This window comes from Mandrillus leucophaeus, unplaced genomic scaffold (assembly GCF_000951045.1).
Source record: "Mandrillus leucophaeus isolate KB7577 unplaced genomic scaffold, Mleu.le_1.0 Scaffold442, whole genome shotgun sequence".
Taxonomy (NCBI): domain Eukaryota; kingdom Metazoa; phylum Chordata; class Mammalia; order Primates; family Cercopithecidae; genus Mandrillus; species Mandrillus leucophaeus.
This window is the reverse complement of record NW_012104721.1, coordinates 386,184-408,702: the sequence shown is the minus strand read 5'-3', so window position 1 is coordinate 408,702 and position 22,519 is coordinate 386,184. Positions and strand designations below refer to the sequence as shown.

The window sequence follows — 22,519 nt, the reverse complement described above, 5'->3', positions numbered from 1 at the left end:
CATTTTCTTTATGCAATCTGTCACTGATGCACAGTTAGGCTGATTCCAAGTCTTTGTTATTGTGAACAGAGCTGCAATGAACATTCACATGTGTCTTTATGGTAAAATGATTTATATTCCTTTGGGTATATACCCAGAAATGTGAAAAGATAAGCTACAAAATGGGAGAAAATATTTGCAAATCCTTCATCTGCTGAGAGTCTAGTAGCCAGAATAAAGAATTGTTACAACTCAACAACAGAAAGACAAACAACTCAAAAATGGGCAAAGCAGGAGGTCAAGGCTGTGGTGAGCTATGATCGCACTGCTGCACTCTAGCTTGGGTGACAGAGCAAGACTCCATCTCAAAAAAAAAAAAAAAAAGGTTTTTTAAATGGGCAAAGGACTTAAACAGTCATTTTTCCAAATTAGATATACAAATAGCCAACACATGAAAAGATGCTCAACATCATTAATCATTAGGCAAATACAAATCAAAACAACGAGATACCACCTCATACTTACTAGGATGGCTGCTGTTTAAAAAACAAAATAACAAATGTTGGTGAGGATATGGAGAAATTGGAACCCTTGTGTATGGGAATGTAAAATGGTCCAGTCTCTATGGAAAACAGGAGGGCAGTTAATCAAAAAATGTTTTAAAAATTTCCATATGATCCAGCAGCTCTGCTTCTGGGTGTATACCGAAAAGAATTGAAAGCAGGCTCTCAAAAAAAATATTTGCACACTCATGTTCATAGCAGCATTATTCACTTGGGTCTGTTGATCTGTCCATCCACAGATAAATGAACAGTGGCCTATACATACAATGGAATATTATTTCATCCTATAAATGAAGGAAATTCTGATATATGCTACAATATGGATGAACCTTGAGGATATTATAGTAAATGAAATAAGTCAGTCACAAACAGTCAAATGCTGTATGATTCCACATGTATGAAGTACCCAGAATAGTCACATTCCTAGACAGAGTGGAACGGTGGTTGCCAGGGGCTGGGAAATGGGGAAATGGGGAGTTACGTGTTCAAGGGATGTAGAGTTTCAGTTTTACACAACGAAAAGAGTTATGGATGGTGGTGGTGATGGTTGCCCATCACATGTATTTAATACCACTGAACTGTATGCTTAAAATGGTTAAGATGGTAAATTTCATGTTATGTGTATTTCATCACAATAAAAAACAATTTTTTAATCACTTATTCTTCCTCCATGGATTTTGAATTTTGTCCCTATGATATATAAATTCCTATATCTCATGTGTATACATGTTTCTGAGCTCCATTCTGTTTCATTTATTCTATCTCAACATTTTTCAAACAATAAGGCACAATCCATTGGTGGTTCCTAAAATCAGCTGAAAAAGATTGGCCGGGCGCGGTGGCTCACGCCTGTAATCCCAGCACTTTGGGAGGCCGAGGCGGGCGGATCACAAGGTCAGGAGATCGAGACCACGGTGAAACCCGTCTCTACTAAAAATAGAAAAAAATTAGCCGGGCGCGGTGGAGCTTGCAGTGAGCTGAGATGGCGCCACTGCACTCCAGCCTGGGCGACAGAGCGAGACTCTGCCTCAAAAAAAAAAAAAAAGAAAAAGATTATAACCACCATTATTGTTGTTATCTTCTAATGCAGTAGAAGAGGATAGAAACTAGAATACTTCTAACATAGTAAAGTACTACCCCATGAAATTTATTTATGTGTGTGTGTGTGTGTGTGTGTTTATGTGTGTGTAGAGTTGGCTGAGTTGTAAAATACATTTGTTACCATGGATTTGTCGCCCAAAAAAGTTTAAGAAATACTGCTGTAATTATCCCTATGTCAGTATTATCCCATTCCAACTACTTCATAGTAATAAAATTTATAAAGTGTTTTAATGTCTGATATTAAAATAAGCAAGCAACTGCCTTCCCTCCCCACCTCTTTTCTTTCAAAAATTTTCAGGTAAACTTCAGAATCAGCTTATCAATTAAAAATAATACTTTTGATATTCCAATTAGGATATATTCAATGTATAGATTAATTTGAATGTAACTGACATCTTTGACTGAATTTTCCTATGTAGAAATGCCTACATTTCTATTTCAGTAGTTTTATGATTTATTCACAAAGGTCTTAACATGTTTTTTTGTTTTGTATTGTTTTGTTTTGTTTTTTAAGAGATGTGGTTCTTGCTATGTTACCTAGGCTGGTGTCAAACTCCTGGCTTTAAGCAATCTTCCCACCTCAGCCTCCCACAGTGCTGGGATTACAGGTGTGAGGCACTGTATCCAGCCCTGAGACTTCTGAGATAATTTCTAACTGGTTATTTCAAGTGAAGAGAGATAATATTGATTTTTACATATCACTCTTACAACCAGCTGCCTTACTTAAGTCTCTAATTAGTCCTAGGAGGTTTTCCCCCATTTATTGTTATGATTTTCTGGTAGACTATTATGACACCTGAAAATTATAGTTTTTCCTATATCTTTTCAGTTTTTATATATCCTTTTTTTAAGAAAAATCACTAGCTAGAACGTCAAGTTCAATGCTACTTGAATTGTGTCTTGCTCCTAACTTAATTTGTTCCACCATTAAACATATTCATTGTAAGTTTCTATCAGATATATTTTATCAATTAAAGAGAGTTTCTTTTGATTTACATCTTACTAAGAGTTTTTATCATAAATAGGTGCTGAATTTCATGAAATACTTTTTTAGACTTCTGTCATAAATATATGAACTTTTCCTTTAATCTATTAAAGTAATATAATTTATTACACTACAAAAGTTACTATTATTGAAACATCCTTGCATTCTTGTGATGCAAATAGCTTACTTGCACATGGGATATGTTACTCTTTCAATATAACTGCCAGCCTGAAATTTTATTTAACTTTGTACTCTCATATCTATGTACTTGATTTTATATACATACACTTTGTGTTTTATTTAGCTTTAGTATCATGTTGTATTAGCCTCACAGAAAGAATTAGAAAGTGTGCTATACTATAAAACAGTCTTATAACATAGGGAAATCTGTTTCTTTAAGATTTGGTAAAATTCACCTATAAAACCATATGGGCCTCACATCTCTGACTACTTGTTAAATTTTTACCATTATTGACCAATTTAGGTTTTCAACCTCTTTCTGATTCAAACAGAATCATCTATTTCATCTATATTTTTCATTTTTTGGTCACGTGTGCATATATTTGTATAGTATTCTCATCTATATACACAGTAATGTCCCTTTTCTTGTTTCTAATGTTCTGTAATTACACACTTTCTTCTTCTTTTTCTTAATGAATTCAGGTTAAGGTTTGTTTAATTTATTGTTCTATTTTAGAAAACAGTTTTTGCTTGTCAGTTTTTGGTTATAATTTTTAGGTTTATTGGTTTATCTTCATTTATAAAGATAAAAGTAGCCTGGGCATGGTGGCTTATGCCTGTAATCCCAGCACTTTGGGAGGCCGAGGCGGGTGGATCACCTGAGGTCAGGAGTTCAAGACCACCCTGGTCAACATGGTGAAACCCCGTCTCTACAAAAATACAAAAATTAGCCGGGCATGATAGTGGGTGCCTGTAATCCCAGCTACTCGGGAGGCTACAGTAGGAGAATTGCCTGAATCTGGGAGCCGCAGGGAGGTTGCAGTGAGCCGATATCATGACACTGCACTCCAGCCTGGGGACTGAGCGAGACTCCATCTCAAAAAAAAAAAAAAAAGATAAAAGTAGAGATCAATTTTTTTTCTTTTGGAGGGATTGAGGAGATACTGGTCAAAAAATACAAAATTTCAGTACAATGAAAAAATGTTCTAACTGAAAACAGAGGGAAAAAGTTCTCTTCTTTTTGCTTTGGGTTTGTCTTGTTGTAGTGGAGGGTGTTCCTTTGGTTCACTTACTTCCCATTTTTCTAATAAATGCATCTTCTTCTCATTGTTTCTTGGCCTCAGCCCACCAGAACATGCATCTGATGCATGTTAAGACTCTGGGGTTGATCTCCATGCCTGTTCCTTTCCTTGTCCTACTTCCCATCTCTGACTTTTTGATCATTCTGCAGTGTTTTGCTATCTATCTTCCATATCGCTAATTTTGTCTTTAATTCTATTTGCTTCTCAAGCCAACCTAGTTAACCTTTTAAGTTCAATCATCACATTTTTAATATCCATGAACTTTGTTGTTCTAAATGATCTTTTTTCACAGCAGGCTACTTAGATTTATTATACAGTAGCTCAAATCTCCTTGAAGATACTGACTAACATGTTTTTAGCTTCTGCTATGCTCCCCAAAGTCTGCTTACTCTGGGCCTTTTCTTTCATACTATTTATTCTCCTCAAATGTCTGGTGATCCTTTGATGTGCATTCACACTTTGGAATGAAAGACTGGGCCAATCAACAAGAGAAACCGCCGCATGCTTCCTGTCTGGTATTAACGCTGTCCTGGGGAAGGCCAGCTATCTGCAGGCTCTGTGTAAGATGACAGAAAGTGTCCAGTGATGGGCTTTGCTTTAAGGTATACAAGTAGACAAGCAGGGAGGCAGAGTGGGGGACAAACACCAAATCTCCCAAACAGTCTCTCCTCCAGTGGTGAAGGACATTCACAGACACTGCCTGCTAGAGAGCCCACACTTCCTTCCCAGGACCCTTGTTATTGCGGGAGCCCACAGGGATCTGACGCTCTGCTCGGCTTCTTTCTCACGCCCCAACACCCACTCAAGGATCCCTCCCCAGACACAGTTCTCAGTTTTTAGCCAGAGACCGTTGTATAAATGTAATGCTTTGATTTCCTAAATATTACTCTAGGACCCCTTCCTGTTGGTGGCTGTTAGTCACTGTAAACTCAGCTCTTAATTCCCCCCTTTTCTTCTGCACCTGTGTTTTGAGTTACAATTGTTTTGTTTTTGTTTTCCTTTTGTCAATATAATACCATCTGTTTTCAGTCTTCCAGGAATTCTTCATAACTTTTAGTTTACTAGAGGTAGGCATCCTTTCAAATTTTCTAATACTGTTACAGATGTTTTAAAATATTCACCTTTTGTTATTTAAAAATATTTTTGGCAAGAGGGAAGCTGGATGCATGTGTTCAGTCTGCCATTTTACTCTAAAAATCCAGACTGTCCTCCTGAATGCCTAAATATTTTTTTCTAATTTAAAAGGCTTTATTCAAAGCACCCTAAACTAGTAATTTGCTAGGGAACTGAAAAATATTCCTCTTCACTCTGCTTGCTAGCGAACAGAACAGACTTTTGGCCTCTTGAATTCATTTTAAAAGTAACCGCAGTCTAGTTAAACAAGGTAAGGTCCACAAAAGAAAAGACATTTAAGCAACATTTTCCAAAGAGAGAAAAAAACCACATATATGTAAGGTTTGATGAGATAGGCAGTCCTAGAAGAATAAATGATACTTCACCAGATTTCAAATGTAAAGATTTATTTATTTACAAGAAATCAAAAGTTTGATCCAATAAAAAGGCAGTTACAATAAATCTAAAGCCACTAAGGATGTAAGTTTGATTTTTCAAGCTTGATTTGATTTCTATAAAAGTATAAACCCCAAATATATTGCTTCTACACGTTATATGCACATCAGATGCCAAGTCAACAACTATTTCATAAATGTATAACATCAATCTTCAAGAAAGCAAAAAAATACAAAGAAAAGATGGGGACTTTGTCTTTTAAAAACAGAAAATCTGAATGGGAAAAAACTACACACATATCTAAATTAATTTCCACACAGAGATAATGACAGATGTAGAAGATGGTGTCATGTTACATCCTACCTTTTCAGCTCTTACAGAATTGCTACAGTAACTCACAAGTATGGTGAGGGAGGGAGAGTAGCTAAAAGAGGTTTTTTTTTTTTGATCTGCTGTGATTTTTGGTTTTACTAATGGAAGTATTGAGACTAGAACAAAAAGCACATACTAGATAGATACTTACCTGACCAATCCTGGCAAGAGGTCTATCGTCTCACTCACAAGGAATTTTAAAAATCTGAAAGTCTTACAGAAAAATCCAGGTTTCCAGTTTGTCTTGAGTAACCAGAAAAGTTGACAAATCCAGCCCCACATTCCTATGGGAAATCATAAGCTGGAGCCAGTGGTGTGCTGGTAAATGTTAACAACTGGTTCTCTATAGAAGAAAAACAAAAGCAAAAGCCCCTGACCTGTATAGCCTTTGCCATGGTATAAATATTCCCATCACGGCTGATTTCAAGCTCCCAAGGTGATGCCTGGAAATGACAGGCACAATCAGCTCATGGACAACAGTGGCTGGAGCTGAGTGGTGGCTGCCCCTTGGACAGGAGTTACGGGCCTTCAGTCCTCACTGCTCCCTACAGTCTTACAGCGGCTGCTCCCTGCCCTGGCACCAGCCTGCCCCACCCCTTTCTCTCTCTTCACCCCCAAGAACTCCTGAGCCAGATCCAAGCTGGTGGTAGGCCTGGACACAATGTCCTCCTAATTCTCATCAGATCACATGGAAAAATCATTGCTTAGGTACCACATTTTAGGAGGGACACTGCCAAGCCTGAATAGGTGAAGACAGCAATGAGCTCAGAAGACATCCCCGACACAGGATGGTTGACAGCACTGGAGATGTTCACACCAGATACTGACTGGGGCAGTGACTCTCAAGATGCAGAGAGAAGAGATGATGGGGAGGGAGAAGTGCGTCAAATGAAAAAACAAAAAAGAACCACTTCATCCAAAAATTCTTGACTCTGATATGTTAAATTGAATTGCAAATGACATTAACCGTCCATAACACTTTTATGTGCACTGAAGGAAAATATGGATCTCTAAGGATTGTGGAACATTGTTTAAAGGAAATAGTCACCCTCCTCGAGTGTCTAAAGAGCTATTCAGTGGAAGAATCTATTTTCAGCATCCATTATGCTAATTAACAAGGCATGTTATTTTCACCAGTGGATATCCAATTTCTAACATTTATTATGCTAATTTGATCTGATATAAAACCATAAAAATAGCACAGACACTAGTAGTAGCTGTCTCTGGAGGGCAGCCCTTCTGATGAAAGGCCAGATGTCTAGCCCTGGATACCCCCATCTAGAGAATGGCTTAAATAAGCACCTAACACTAACCCACCTGATGTTTTATGAAGCTTTTTGAATTAGAATAGACTACTGGGAGATGATATTTTTTGATGTCATTGTTCACAAAAGGGAAGTAACTGAAAGCGCCAACCTTTAGAAAGGACAGTAATATCAGTGCTTATATTAAAACCAAGGGGAGCTTAGGAACATGGTCCAGTCAGAGGAGGAGTGCTCCCCTGTGGTGCCTGAAACACTCCACTATCCACAGCTGCCAGCACTCACCTGGGAACTACTGTTCTGATGACCCCAGCAGCAATGCACAATTCAGTGCCCCAGCACCAAAGGAGGAAAGAAGACAGAGGTTTGTTTGGGTTGGTTGTTTTTTTTGGAGGGGGGGATGTTTATATTACTTTAATCTTGCATTAGTCATCCAGCTTCTCCTAATTTTTCTTCTCTTAACTTTTCCTCTGATACCTCCCCTACCCAGTCTACTGCAAAGGCTCTTGCTCTAAGAAGTAATGAAAATAGGCCAGGCGCAGGGTCTCACACCTGTAATCCAAGCACTTTGAGAGGCTGAGGCAGCGGATCACTTGAGCACAGGAGCTCAAGACCAACCCGGGAGACATGGCGAGACTGTCTCCACCAAAAATACAAAAAATTAGCTGGGCGTGGTGGTGTGCACCTGTGGTTCCAGCTACTCAAGAGGCTGAGGTGGGAGGATCACTTGAGCCCTGGGAGGCGGAGCTTGCAGTGAGCCAAGACTGTGCCACTGCGCTCCAGCCTGGGCAACACAGCGAGACCCTGTCTCAAAAACAAAAAAAAAAGTAAATGAAAATGTTTTGTAAACTACAAAGTATTATCAAATAGAAATAGTATTCCTTGAAATTTGTGTATTATTAATAGTAACAGTGATCATTACAATGAGTCATTTCTGCTAGTGTTTAATAAATTAACTCCTTAGAGGTAAGTCTCCCTCCAGGGGCTACTTCATTACCAATAAATGTTTACTAAATGCCCACCATCTGCACCAAATGGTAGATGCTTGGAATACAAAAGCAGAAGGGAGCAGGATTCTCGCCTTCAACAGGCAAGGATCTCCTATAGACTCACAGCATCTCAGGCCATCCTTCAAGTCTGGCCACCCTCCCTATGACAATCCCTTCTATGTTCCCTCTGAACAAGGGTTATCTTGTTTCTAATTAAACGCTTTGGCAAAGTGGGCTCTCGTTACCTGGTAAAGCAGCCCTTTTCACCTGATATGTTCAGTTAGCTGAGGTACTTACTGGGAAAGAAAACTCCATACATATGAAGGGGAGTCCTGTGGCAGTGCGCACCTGAGCCATCACACACACAAGATGGCAGAGCCATGAACGGGGGACGAAGGACAGTCCCCGAGCACATGCCACCACACATCCTGAACGTACGGCTGGTTATAGCTAGTTAATGTTTTGGAAATGCTATTTTATCAGCTAGGAAGCCTTTTCCAAATGAAAATCTCTTTACTGATAGATTAGCGAAGGTAGTATAGAGGAGTTTTATTTTGTTGTTTTTTTTTTAATCAGCAGAAAAGTCTTTCCCGTCCTCTGGGCAGACAGCAGAGAATTATGGGCTTAGGTTTCACAGTCAGGCTGCTTCCGTTCAATTCTCAGCACTGCCACGACCAGCTAAGTGTACTTGGGCAAACTACAGAAGCCCTATAAACCTCGGTTTCCTTATCTATAAAATGGGACTAATTATAGCACCTACTTAATAGGGGTGTTCTGAGAGCTGAATGAGATGATACTATAATCCTTAAACTGAGGTCCCCAGACAAACGCTAAGGAGTTCATGAGAAATTTTTACTTTCATTATTTCATGGAGAATCTTTTTTAAAATTTGACATAAGCATCCTCTGAATCAGATGGCTAGCTATTTTGTCACCAAGTATTGCTATATAATTTCAGTGACTATGTTTGTATTTTTCCAGTCTAATGAAAAAAGAGGTCAGGTGCGGCAGCTCACGCCTGTAATCCCAGCACTTTGGGAGGCCAAGGCGGGTGGATCACTTGAGGTTAGGAGTTCAAGACCACCCTGGCCAACATGGTGAAACCCTGCCTTTATTAAAAAATACAAAAATTAGCTGAGCATGACAGCCAGTACCCATAATCCCAGCTACTGGGGAGGCTGAGTCAGGACAATTGCTTGAATCTGTAAGGCAGAGGTTGCAGTAAGCCAAGATTGCGCCACTGTACTCCAGCCTGGGCAACAGTGAGACACTGTCTCAAAATAAAAGAAAGAAAAAAGGACAGAGACAAACCCAATATGAAACTGAGGCATCTGCACTAAGAAATAGTCAAATTATGTCACCACAATCTGTATGATGAAAAATTTTACAAGAGTTTGCAGGATGAAAGTGGAGGGGAAATTGCATTAAAGGGCAAGTGGCATGACAGGTAGGCTAACATTACAGAATCAAATCCAGCAGGCTGGCAGCAGATGCCGCAGTCGTGGAACAGAGGCTTGGTTGTAGCAGATCTTCATCTACTGTGTCATGGCTAGCTTTTATTGGCTATATTTAATCTATAAATGTGTATTGTAGTTATGAAGTTATAAAGAAACTACCAGAATAAAGGCCAGGTCGATTTTTTGTGCTTTATATATTCAAGTAACATAATAAAGATAATCATAATCATATTGTACTTATGTAAGGGAATGTTCTCATTCTTTTTTTCTGAAATGGAATCTCACTCTGTTGCCTAGGCTGGAGTGCAGTGGTGCAGTCTCGGCTCACTGCAACCTCTGCCTCCCAGGTTCAAGCAATTCCCTGCCTTAGCCTCCTGAGTAGCTGGGATTACAAGCACCCGCCACCACGGCCGGCTAATTTTTGTATTTTTAGTAGAGACAGTGTTTCACCATCTTGGCCAGGCTGGTCTCAAACTCCTGACCTCGTGATCTACCCACCAAGGACTCCCGAAGTGCTGGGATTACAGGTGTGAGCCACCATACCCGGCCCAGGAATGTTCTCATTCTTAAGAAATGCACACTGAATTCTTTAGGAGTAAAGAGGAATGATACTGCCCACTTACTCTCATATATCTCAGGAAAAAAATATGCAAATATATATACATACCTGTGTGTGTGTGTGTATATATGTATATATATAACACATGTACAGAAAGACAGAGAGAACATGTGCATGATGAAGGAAATAGGGGGAGATACAAACAACTGATGAATCTGGTTAAAGGACATGTGGTAGCCAAAGAACTACAGCTTCTCATAACTAGAGAGATTGCACTTAAAGATTCAGATCCAGAGTTCCCCTAGGAGTATCATTAGACCAGTGACTCGTGTGGGGAAAGGGACCTAATGTCAGATGCACCTGAGAAGGCTTTGTCAGAATGCCTGCAAGTACCCCGTCTCCTCTCTGAGGATTGCGGATGGCAGCAAGCCACTCTTATGGATGAAAATGCATAGCACAACCCTCTGGTATTTTAGGATATGAAAGTAAAACTCACTGATGCAGTGATCAGATAAGCCTCCAAATTATCAGAAATGATCACCGAAGGAAGTCCTTAATGAACACTACAGAAGAGTTGGCACAAAAAGGATACAAAGGCCATGTTATATTGAGCATTATTTTTAGACCTAACTTTTCTAAAGTGCAACTTTACAAAACCAGGAGTCCTCAAAATACACAGAGACACAGACAGACACAGACAACAAAACAACAACTGCACTTCCCGTCTGGGCTTTCCTGAAGAAATTCTCCCAGAGTTGCACACACAGTTGCTAGAAAACAAGAGTACAGTGCTCCTTCCCTCACGAAGGGAAAACCAGACTTAACACCAAGACTCCAAGGGGAATGGGCAGGAATGACATCAGTATGTTGTTCTCTTTCCAGGGCACCAGAGGACTTGGCACTCTGATCACAAGCAAACACAACTACTCCATTAGAGGCAGTTCCTCCCTATTCTAAGCCTATATTATTCCCGGGTTTTCGAGTCAGTACTCTAGAAAATGGTCACTCCCTTTCGTGAAAGCTATTTGTCTCCCTCCTGTGCTCTGGGGCATGCCTGCCCCTTTGCTGTGCCATGCCTCAATCAAGTCTGCCTTGGAGATGCTGATCTACTCCAGCATGTCTGAATATTACCGGCTCCTTTTATTTTCATGGTCCATGTAGCAGTCCGATCATCCCAGTACGCACAACAGAGAAGCCAGGAGTAAGTTTATCCCATGAAGGAGATGTAAACCAAATCATGTTTTTTCAAACTGTGGGTTCCAATGCATTAGCAGACCCTAAAATCAATGTAAGGAGCCATGACTCAACTTCTATTTAAATAGAGTGCAGACCAGAAAAGACACATCAAACTGCACTGTGCAAAGTAAGGGTAACCATTGTGTCCTCTTTTTATTTTTTTAAACATATTTTAGAGACAGGGTCTCACTCTGTGGCCTATTTATTTTTTTAAACATATTTTAGAGACAGGGTCTCACTCTGTGGCCTAGGCTGGAGCGCAGTGGCACCATCATAGCTCACTGCAGGCGAGTGCTCCCAGGCTCAGGTGATCCTCCCACCTCAGCCTCCCGAGTAGCTGGGACCCCGCCGGGTATGTGCCACCCACGCCCACCTAATTTTAAAATTTTTTTATAGAGATGGGGGTCTCATTTTGTTGCCTGTGCTGGTCACAAAACTCCTGGGCTCAAGTGACCCTCCCACCTTGGTCTCCCAAAGTGCTGAGATTAGAGGTGTAAGCCACCACGTGAGCCAGTACTGTCTCTTAAAACTTCTGGATTGGTTATCTCAGTATACGTATATGAAGATCGCAATATGAAATGGCTTTTTTGAGACAGGGTCTTGCTCTGTGGCCCAGGCCTGAGGGTAGTGGCGCAATCATAGCTCACTGCAGCCTTCAACTCCTGGGCTCAAGCCATCCTCTTGCCTCAGCCTCTGGAGTAGATGGGACTATAGGCACACACCACCACACCCAGCTAATTTTTTTTTTTTTTTTTTCTTTTTGGAGAGATGAGGTCTTTCTGTTTTTCCCAGGCTAGTCTCAAACTCCTGGGCTCAAGCAATCCTCCCTCCTCAGCCTGCCAAAGTGCTGGCATTACAGGCATGAGCTACCATGCTCAGCCTAAAATGCTTTTTCACTGTGTGCCACAGTCAACAATATTCAAAAGCCACAGTATTAGATGCTCAGAGAAAAGGAGAGAGAAAGAGACAGAAAAATCAGGAGTGGGCCCAGCTGAACTAGACACAGGAGCAAATCCCATAAGAGGTTCACCTGGTTGATGCACAAGCTGACCAGAAGTCATCATGATCTTGAGGAAAGAAATCAATCAGAGAAAACAGTATATAAGTGCAACTAAACATTACGTTATCATTAATCTGATCTAGTTTGCTTTCCTTTTTTAAGGCAAATATCGACTACAACCTAGAAATATCAACATATTCCATATAAGGGGGCCATGTGTCCCCATAATAATAAAAGCTTGGGCTCTTAGGAATGCTTACTTGAAAGGATTATGGTAATCAATGTTTCATCAATTAGTCAACCTTCAATAATCATCTCCAAACAAGGAATTAGTGAATTTCTTGGGGCAGATGCAAATGCAACCCCTGCAAAATCTGCTGTCCTTGCCACATCACTCATACCAGCTCCGTCCAGCCTTTCTGATCATCTGCATATTCATTCAAAAGCACTATCTTCTCCACCAAAACCCTCAAAGTTTTAATTTAAAATTATTTTAATCTAAGTGAGGAAGTCAGCGGATGCAATTAGATCTTAAAATTAGAAGATATGGTAACCAAACATAACGATTTTGTAAACACTGCAATAAAATGGAATATCATGTTAAAGACATGCCAAGGTGTTGTTTTATACATTAGCACCAAGCACCTTGCCCTCCCATTTTCATCAATTTACCCTATTAAGAAACAGCTGGGCCTGTAATCCCAGCACATTGGCAGGCCGAGGCAGGAGGATCACCTGAGGTCAGGAGTTCAAGACCAGCCTGGCCAACATGGCGAAACCCCATCTCTACTAAAAATACAAAAATTAGCTGGGCATGGTGGTGGGCACCTGTAATCCCAGCTACTTGGGAGGCTGAGGCAGGGAGAATTGCTTGAACCTCTAGGAGGTGGAGGTTGCAGTGAGCCGAGATAGTGCCACTGCACTCCAGCCTGGGCAACAAAGCAAGACTCTATCTTAAAAAAAAAAAAAAAAAGAAAAAAGAAACAGCTGGAGGCTGGCATAGTGGCTCACACCTGTAATCCTAGCACTTTGGGAGGTCAAGGCGGGTGGATTGCCTGAGCTCAGGAGTTCAAGACCAGCTTGGGCAACATGGTAAAACCCCGCCTCTACAAAAACACAAAAAATTAGCTGGGCATGGTGACATATGCCTGTAGTCCCAGTTATTCAGCAAGCTGAGGCACAAGAATCATTTGAACCCAGGAGACAGAGATTGCAGTGAGCCGTGATCGCACCACTGCATTCCAGCCTGGGCGACAGAGCGAAACTCTGTCCCCAAAAAAAACCAGCTGGAAAAAAGTTGGGACTTCCCAGCACCAGTATCACCAACCACTGAAAGGAGAGGTTCCTCAAGCACAAGGAAGAACACCAATCTCAAGTTGTATTTCCATTCAGTACCTTCCAGGGTTACCCTAGACACTGATTACATCAATGTCTCATGAGCAGTGGAAAGATTATTTTAAGTAAATTTATCCCTTCTAGGCCATCCAGATAAGTGACTATTGTGTTACTACAAAACCACCATTTTACTATTTATTTTAGCTCTACAGTATACTGTTGAGATATTTCTTTTATTCTCCACTAGTAGACACACTGAAGCCTTAATACTATCGGTATTACAGACTCAAGTCATAATAGGTACTGTTCCCTTCAAAATGCTGAAACAATAACATCCTCAAAAATGCCCAAGTTTTCAGTTCTCCAGGAGCAAAGGAAAAGAGAATCATTTAGGTCACCTTGATGAGTTGGGAAACTGATCTCAAGTAGTAGAACATTTTTCTGTTTGTAATAAGAGGCCCAAATCAGATTACATTCACAAGGCTTTTTTAAAGTGTTGAGGAGAATGTTAACCTCCCCTAAAGTCTGAGAGCAATTTACAACAAAAGCTAAAATAGAATTAATGTAGGGCAGAGAAAGCTGAGTCAGGCTGAACCAGCCCAAATAAGTCTAAGAAATCAACTGAAAGACACTGAAATCTAATGTTCAACTTTGTCTATAAATTTTTTGACTTTTCACCCACTTACATAATAACACATAATTAATGAATTAGGTAAGAAAATACAATGCCTGGTTTTCGAGCTCTGCATACTTAAGAGTGGTACACAGAACACAACAGTAAGAAAAGTCTCCCAAAAATGTTAATAATAATTAAAGACAGCTTTGAACTGTTTTCCTCTTACTCAAATGTAAAAAATGACCCTAAGAAGCTGAAACCATGACACAAGGGATTCGAGAATTATGCCAGCCCATCCCTAAAGCAGCTGGAGTCATTAGAGTCAAAAGAATGTTCGGCTAGGCATGGTAGCTCACACCTGTAATCACAGCAGTTTGGGAGGCCAAGGTGGACTGCTGGAGGCCAGGAGTTTGAGACCAGCCTGGGCAACATGATGAAACCCCATCGCTACAAAAAAAAAAAAAAAAAAGAAAAAGAAAAATTAGCCAGGTGTGGTGGTACACGCCTGCAATCTCAGCTACTCAGGAGGCTAAGGCAGGAAGATTACTTGAGCCTGGAAGGCAGAGGTTGCAATGAGCTGAGATCACACTAATGCACTCCAGCCTAGGTGACAGAGCAAGTCCCATCTCAAAAAAAAAAAATTTAAAAAAAGGAGAATGAGACTATTCTCTGATTTGTTAGAGCCTTACATGGGAATTTATCCTCATTCTTCAAAAACACCAATGGGCTGTTAAGAGTTCCTTTCTCCCTTAGCAGTATCATTTTGTTTCTCCAAAAACAGCTCTCCCAAACCATAGGTTCCAAAGGGAGTCTTGTATCTACATTACTAACTGTGCTTGTCCCCGCTTCTATACACTTTACAGCCACAAGAGTCTGCACACAAATGTATTCATGAGTCCCATGAAGGCAGGGACTGCCCCTTCTTTATCTTTATCTGCCCCTCATACGTAAGGGTTCAATCATCACTCACTAAATTGAAAACTAGATAGGCCTCCAACTGGAACAGAATGATCAAAAGAGAAGAGAAGAAAGTCTTGACTCTCCCCACTCAAAGACACAAAGGGTTACCCTGAGGTCATTATTTCTATTTTTCATTGTATAAACAGTATTTTGTTTTATTGATCCTAACTAAAGTTGGGCATTGTAAAAGAGAGAAATTCAAACTACTACCTTATATAAAAACTTCTAAACTAACTATATTGGTATTCAACAAAGTTTGCAAATAGCTATTCAAGTCAGCCACTTCTCCAGGGTCCTCACTGCTCCCTACAGTCTTACAGTGACTGCTCCCTGCCCTGGCAACAGCCCACCCCACCCCTTTTTCTCCCTTCACCCCCAAGAACTCCTGAGCCAGAACCAAGCTGGTGGTAGGCCTGGACACAATGTCCTCCGAATCCTCATCAGATCACATAGAAAAATCATTGCTTAGGTACCACAGTTTAGGAGGGGCACTGCCAAGCCTGGGTAGGTGAAGACAGCAATGAGCTCAGAAGACATCCCCGACACAGGTTGTTTGACAGTGCTGGAGATAGGTGCTCTCCAATTGTAGAAAATCACAATGTATTGCAATCTTAGAGGAATAAAGGAGTTTTGTTGTTGTTTAGATAAAAAGCCTTCAGCCTGAGCTGCGTCTCCCGAGCTCCAATTCCTCAGATTCCCACTTAACATCCTTCAACTTCAACTTCTTTAGTAAGGGATAATTATACCTCACCATCAGGTGGTTATATCCTCACAACAATCAAAAGCTAAGTAAGTGTGAATTATACAAGAGGTTGAAAAAATCTTACTAGCTACCTCACCCAGTCACTGGTAGAATGATGATCTTGTAGGGGTGGTGGTGGGAGGGTAGGAAGACACAGACGCATGGTGATAAGGTTTGGATATTTGTCTCCTCCAGATCTCATGTTAGAATGTGATCCCCAACGTTGGAAGCAAGGCCTAGTGGGAGGTGTTTGGGTCATGTGGGGTGAATCCCTCATGAATGGCACAGTGATGAGTGAGTTCTCACTTTATTAGTTCACTCAAGAGCTGGTTGTTTAACAGAGCCTGGCACCTCTTCCTCTTTCTTGTCCCTCCTCTCACATACGACATGCCTGCTCTCCGTCTCCTCCTGCCAGGAGTAAAGCTCTCTGAGGCCACCCCAGAAGCTAAGCAGACACTGGTGCCATGCTTGGACAGCCTACAGCACCATGAGCCAATTAAACTTCTTTTCTTAATAAATCACCCAGTCTCAGGTATTCCTTTACAGCAATGTCAATGGACTAACACACGTGTTAATACAGAAGACTGGGAGAAGCACTATCAGAAGCCAACAATGTGCCAGGAGAGAGGGCAAGGCAGCCCCAACCAGGATCAAAGCTAATTCGTAAGCTCAGTACACACCACAGCCCATTAATCCTCATGAACACTTTGTAAGTAGGTATTGTTGCTCCATGTTACCAATGAGAAAACTGAGGCTTAGAAAAATAAAAGTCTAACAGCCAGTAGAGAGGCAGACCTCAGATTTTAAGGACATGCACTTGCTGTCTGCCAATCCATGAAGGACTAAACTGGAAGGAGCTCATCTTCGAGAACTTATAATGTACAAAACCTCAACCTAAATTTTTCGTTGTTATTAATATTTTAGTACTTAGAAAAAGAACTGTTCCTACATGAAACAGTAATTCTTACAATACTGTTTAGCAAGTAACCGTAACTTTGAACAAGAACATTTAAAAATAAATATATTGTTGGATGAGCAGGAAAATCACTTTAAAATGTTGTAGAATAATCTTCCAATATTGTTCCTTTCACCCATCCCTCAAACTACACTAATGAACATTTTTTTCTCCCAGTATTTGCTCTTTCTCAGCAATGCAAACATAATTTGCATGACTGTTTTCCATTATGACACATACTGTACAATTCCAATGACATAAATGACATTCGATGATTTTTTCCATCTCTAGCTCTCTACTAGTCAATTAGTCTATCAACTAACACATATTTATCTCAGCATCTGAGACACATAAGGGGTATCTTCATTCCAGATCACTGACAGTCACCTAAGAAGGAAAGAACGACCGACAGTTAACAGTTCAAACTCTAGCATACAAAGTTAAAATACCAATTAAGGCCAGGCGTGGTGGCTCACATCTGTAATCCCAGCACTTTGGGAGGCTGAGGTGGATGGATCATTTGAGGTCAGGAGTTCGAGACCAGCCTGGCCAACATGGCGAAACCCCGTCTCTACTAAAAACACAAAAAAATTAGCTGGGCATGGTGGCAGGCACCTGTAATCCCAGCTACTTGGGAAGCTGAGGCAGGAGAATCACTTGAACCTGAGAGATGGAGGTTGCAGTGAGCTGAGACTGCAACACTGCAATCCAGTGTGGGTGACAGAGTAAGACTCCATCTCAAATAAATAAATAAATAAAACAAAATACCAGTTAAATACCAGTACCCATACTTGAGTCCAGGAGTTTGACACCAGCCTGAACAACACAGCATGATCCCATCTCAAAAACAAACAAACAAACAAACAAAAAAACAGTATCCATAGTTAAATGCCAGTTAAAAGACTTACATGTTCTTGAAAATACAAATGAGGATGTGAAGCTGTTATCTCTAAGGAAAACCACCAAAATTAACAGCAAATAGCCAGAAAACCATGTAGAGAAGCACGTAATTTTGTTATGGAGCAGGAGACAAGGGATCAATAAAGCACTTAAGCTATTTTATAATAGACTCCTCACTTACGTTTTTCGTCATCAGCATGCACCAGAGATGCTGCCCTGGACAAAACATCCAATGGCGTCTCCATTCCTGGTTGGAAGAAGGAAAAAATAAAAGGGGAAAAAATCATTTAAACAGAATTCAAAAGACTCTTAGAATCCTAGTCATTAACAGAATGAGTCCTCAACCAAATGCAAATCATTCTTCTAAGGATGAAATTCTTCCCACATGAAGAAACAGGATGGGCTTGGTTCAGGGAGAGAGAAAAGGGTTAAATTCCATTTAGTCTACTAAGCTAAACTTTGCCAACTCCAGGAAGCAGCTGATGTAGGAACTAAAAGAAGGGATATTGTGAATATTCATGCCCATGTTATTTGGTGCTTATGTTTATGTGTATGCATAACATGCCTGTATAGACATGCCCAATAAAAGAAAGGTTTTCAGAACAAAGGCTGCTCTATGAACACAGCATCACTACCAGTGAGGTGGTGATGCAGCTGAACAGAGGTGCAGCTTAACACACACCACATACTCATGGAAAGCTGTGTGAGAATCCCACTGGTAGGTTAAATGATATTTTAAGTCCAATAAGAATCTTTATGTTAAAATGTCACGTTTTGTATAATAGTACACAATCACCACCTATCATCAATTTATCTAGCATCATGTTTTTTAATAAGACTGGATTTTTATTGTTTCCTTAAATTACAGCATACTATAAAAGTTAAAACAGCAAAAGATTTAAAGTTGGAGGAAAGCCCTGGAAAACCAGAATGCTTTTGCCCAGTTTCCCTTTTCTGGGTTATTTAAACACACACACACGGTTACTGGCACACACACCCTACTAGCTCACCAACTGAGAAAAACAACTCCTTAACTGTACCACTTTACAGACACTTGGAATTTATTCAGCATTCTTCAACACTTATGGAGTACCTACTACGTATGCACCGGTCACAACATGTGGCAGACCAGCTTTTCTTTGTAATATTCATTCCTCAGGCCTCCAAAGAAACACTGATCCGCCATGCAAGGTAGCTCACGCCTGTAATCCCAGCACTTTGGGAGGCCAAGGCGGGCAGATCACTTGAGGTCAGGAGTTCAAGAGTAGCCTGGCAAACACGGTGAAACCCCATCTCTATTAAAATTACAAAAAATTAGGCTGGGCGCGGTGGCTCACGTCTGTAATCCCAGCACTTTGGGAGGCCGAGATGGGCGGGTCACCTGAGGTCAGGAGTTCGAGACCAGCCTGAACAACATGGAGAAACCCCATCTCTACTAAAAATACAAAAAAAATTAGCCGGGCATGGTGGCCCATGCTTGTAATCCCAGCTAATCCGGAGACTGAGGCAGGAAAACCCAGGAGGCAGAGGCTGCGGTGAGACAAGATTGAGCCATTGCACTCCAGCCTGGGCAACAAAAGTGAAACTGTCTCAAAAAAAAAAAGAAAAGAAAAGGAAAGAAAAGGAAAGGAAAAAAAGAAACATCGATCCCTGATCATGCAATATGACTTCATTAATTAAACATTAAATATCTAGGAGAAGCTCCAGGCAGGAAAAATAAGCAGGAGCTTCCAATCTGCATGGGAGACAGGCCACCAAGACATCTAGCTTAAGGCAGCATTCTTACAAAGCATTCTGCACTGGGTGTTCATATTCTGTGAGAAAAAAAGTTTTTCTATGGTAAATAAGGTTGAGGAAGCTTGGAGTAAACCCAGCTAAGCAGCGTGTTTTCCTCCCCGTGCCTTTAATCTCCCGTTGTGGGGACAGAAAGCCCTGCCTGCACACGCGAAACCTCGTAGACGTCATGAGCCATTTTTAACCTGAAACGCATCTCAGGGAAACCTGGGGAAATATTGGGTTAGGGCAAAATGTGCCAAGCGTCAAAACAGTGCTAGAAACAAAGTCCTACAGAAATACAGATGAATTCTGAAAGGCTTTGTGAAGAAAACAGAACTTGAGCGGAGCCTTTGAAGAACGAATAGGAAAGTTCCTCCCCCAGAAGGGAAGAACAGAAGCAGAATCGGTTTAACAACATGCTGCCCAAATCGCCTACAAGAGTGAAACCAGGAGAGAAAGTAAGCGACAAGGATGGGAATTTAGACTGGGACCACATCGTGGAAGGACTGAGGGCTTTGACGGGACCCGGGCTTGACATGCACGAAGAAGCCACTGAAAACTCCGTCTGAGCAGAAAAGCGGCTTAGTCGTCCATGCGTTCTGGGCAAGTTATCCTGGCGGCACCACATGGAACGGAGTAGAACTCGGGAAGCTGAGCACAGGGCGGACAACGGGAAAGCCAAAGCCGTGGACTGGCACGCAGAGGGCAGCGAGGGGCACGGGCACGGGAGCCGTGGGGACGCAGGAAAACGGAGAGGCGGAGCTCACTGAGCTTGGCAGGCAGAGGGGAGGGGAGAGCCATGGAAGACTAAGAGTGGCGGGGAGGCAACGACCTCCTAAACCACACACACGTCGTCTTTTTCAGAGAAGGAAGAATGGGTAAAAGCAGAGGTCTAAGAGGGAAAACCTAATAGTGCTCACATTCCTGATCTTTGTAGAACAGAAAAGACCATCTCCTGAGAGGAAGGATTTGTGAACTTGTTCAACAATGGAGAAAACCAACAAGGGTCTGGAATTGACAGAAAAAATTTTGCTGAACTCCCAAGAACTAGGTAATATTCTCTTCACCCAAGCCAGTTTCCTATTCAGGAAAGATCTGGGTTTAAAATCTTGTGATTTGGCCGAGACCATCCTGGCTAACACGGTGAAACCGTGTCTCTACTAAAAATACAAAAAATTAGCCAGGCGTGGTGGCAGATGCCTGTAGTCCCAGCTATTGGGGAGGCTGAGGCAGGAGAATGGCGTGAACCCGGGAGACGGAGCTGGCAGCGAGCCGAAACCACGCCACTGCACTCCAGCATGGGTGACAGAGCTAGACTCCGTCTCAAAAAACAAAAAAAAAGGGTCTTGTGATTAGGGGTAGTAACTGCTGATAAGCATCCTACTCTGCAATAATGCAGCATTTAGACTTATAATTCTCTAAATTAATTTTACCCCATTAAGTTAAAGGACAATGCTTTCAAAATTCTAGACCTAAATAGATTAATACACATCTTAGGTTATATAAAGTATGCACAGAAACAAAATATCAAAGCATAAAAGCATCAAATGACATAAAGTAGACCCAGAATTCTAGCACAGTGGGAAGATTAGACATTTAGGTTTATATAAATGCTATGAAATCCTAAACCTCCTAAACCCCCAAGCAAATTACATTCGAAGTAGGTGGATAAGACAATGGGTGTTAAACGTTCATCCACAAGGCACCTGCCATCTGCTGCAACCTTATTAATGAAATCAACCAATGTTTATTATATAATTATTCTAAGCTCAGCAAAGTGCCTGGGAAAGGTTAAGGAGAAACAGAAGATAGATCTTGGCTTTCAAGGAGTCATGCTCTTGTTCGGAAACTAAAGTTTATAGGATAGGATAATAACAGGCAAAATTAAAAAGAGGATAATCAAAGACTAAATATGATTTAAAACTAAAATGGGTATTGTGTGATAAAAAGAGATGTATCTGCCTTGTACACATCTATTTTTTGTTTGGGGGTGGTTTGTGGATATGTGTGTGTTTCAAAAAGCCACTTGGAAAGTTTCCTTCCCCGGTTGCCCACAGTCACTCTCCTCTCTGGCCTCCCTTACCTTCCTGGATCACACTGTGTTTCTGTATACTTCCTGGGTACAAGGACCCTGTCTTATCCCCAGTGCAGTCATCCTGAGTCAACACTCTGAGGAAAGGCACCAGGGCAGGAATGAGCACCTGGGACAGGTGGCCAGACCTGCCTGGTTAGAAGTGAAAATCCACGTTAAGAAGCAGCAGAAGCTAAATTCAGGTGAGCCTGATGCGGGTGGCCTTAGGAAAGAGCTGACAGCTGGCGTTCAGGTTTATACTTAATGTCATAGGTAACAGGCAGGTGTCATCATCTGTCCCTGAGCTGGCCCGTGACATGATGTTCACACTATTTTAGTTTAGAAGTTCATGAGTCTAGGCAAGTGGCTCACGCCTATAGTCCCACCACTTTAGGAGGCTGAAGCAGAAGAACTGCTTGAGCTCAGCAGTTGGAGAACAGCCTGGGCAACATAGTGAGACCCTATTTCTACAAAAAAATTTAAAAAATAAAAAATGAGCTGGAAGTGGTGGCATGGGCCTATGGTCCCAGTTACTCAGGGAGCTGAGGTGGGAGGATCACTTGAGCATGGAGGGTTGAGGCTGCAGTGAGCCGTAACTGCACCACTGCACTCCAGCCTGGGCAACAGAGCCAGATCCTGCCTCAAAAAAAAAAAAAAAGAAGAAGAAGAAGAAGAAAAAGAAGTTCTGTGTAGAATGGTTTGACTGGAGAGGGTGACTCCAGAAGTTACTGGAGGTGGATCAGTTTAGTGAGGCTTCTGCAGGAAGCAGGTGTGAGATAAGGACAATACAGATGGGAAATGAGGGACGGAGACCAAGCGTTATCTAGCCACAGAAGAACAAAGCAAAGGTGGAAGATAACAGTTATTTAAAAAAAAAAAAAAAAAAAAAAA

At 41.3% G+C, this 22,519-nt stretch overlaps 1 protein-coding gene across 1 annotated transcript in view; it reads right to left on the bottom strand.

The window, feature by feature from the left end:
• VGLL4 (vestigial-like family member 4) overlaps positions 1-18,031 on the bottom strand; it is a 156,090-nt gene extending 138,059 nt beyond the window's left edge. Inside the window, exon 1 of the mRNA XM_011994114.1 lies at positions 17,963-18,031. Within this exon, the coding sequence (XP_011849504.1) occupies positions 17,963-18,026 (64 nt within the window). The 5' untranslated portion in view covers positions 18,027-18,031. The remainder of the gene's footprint in view (positions 1-17,962) is intronic.
• Positions 18,032-22,519: the final 4,488 nt, after the last annotated feature.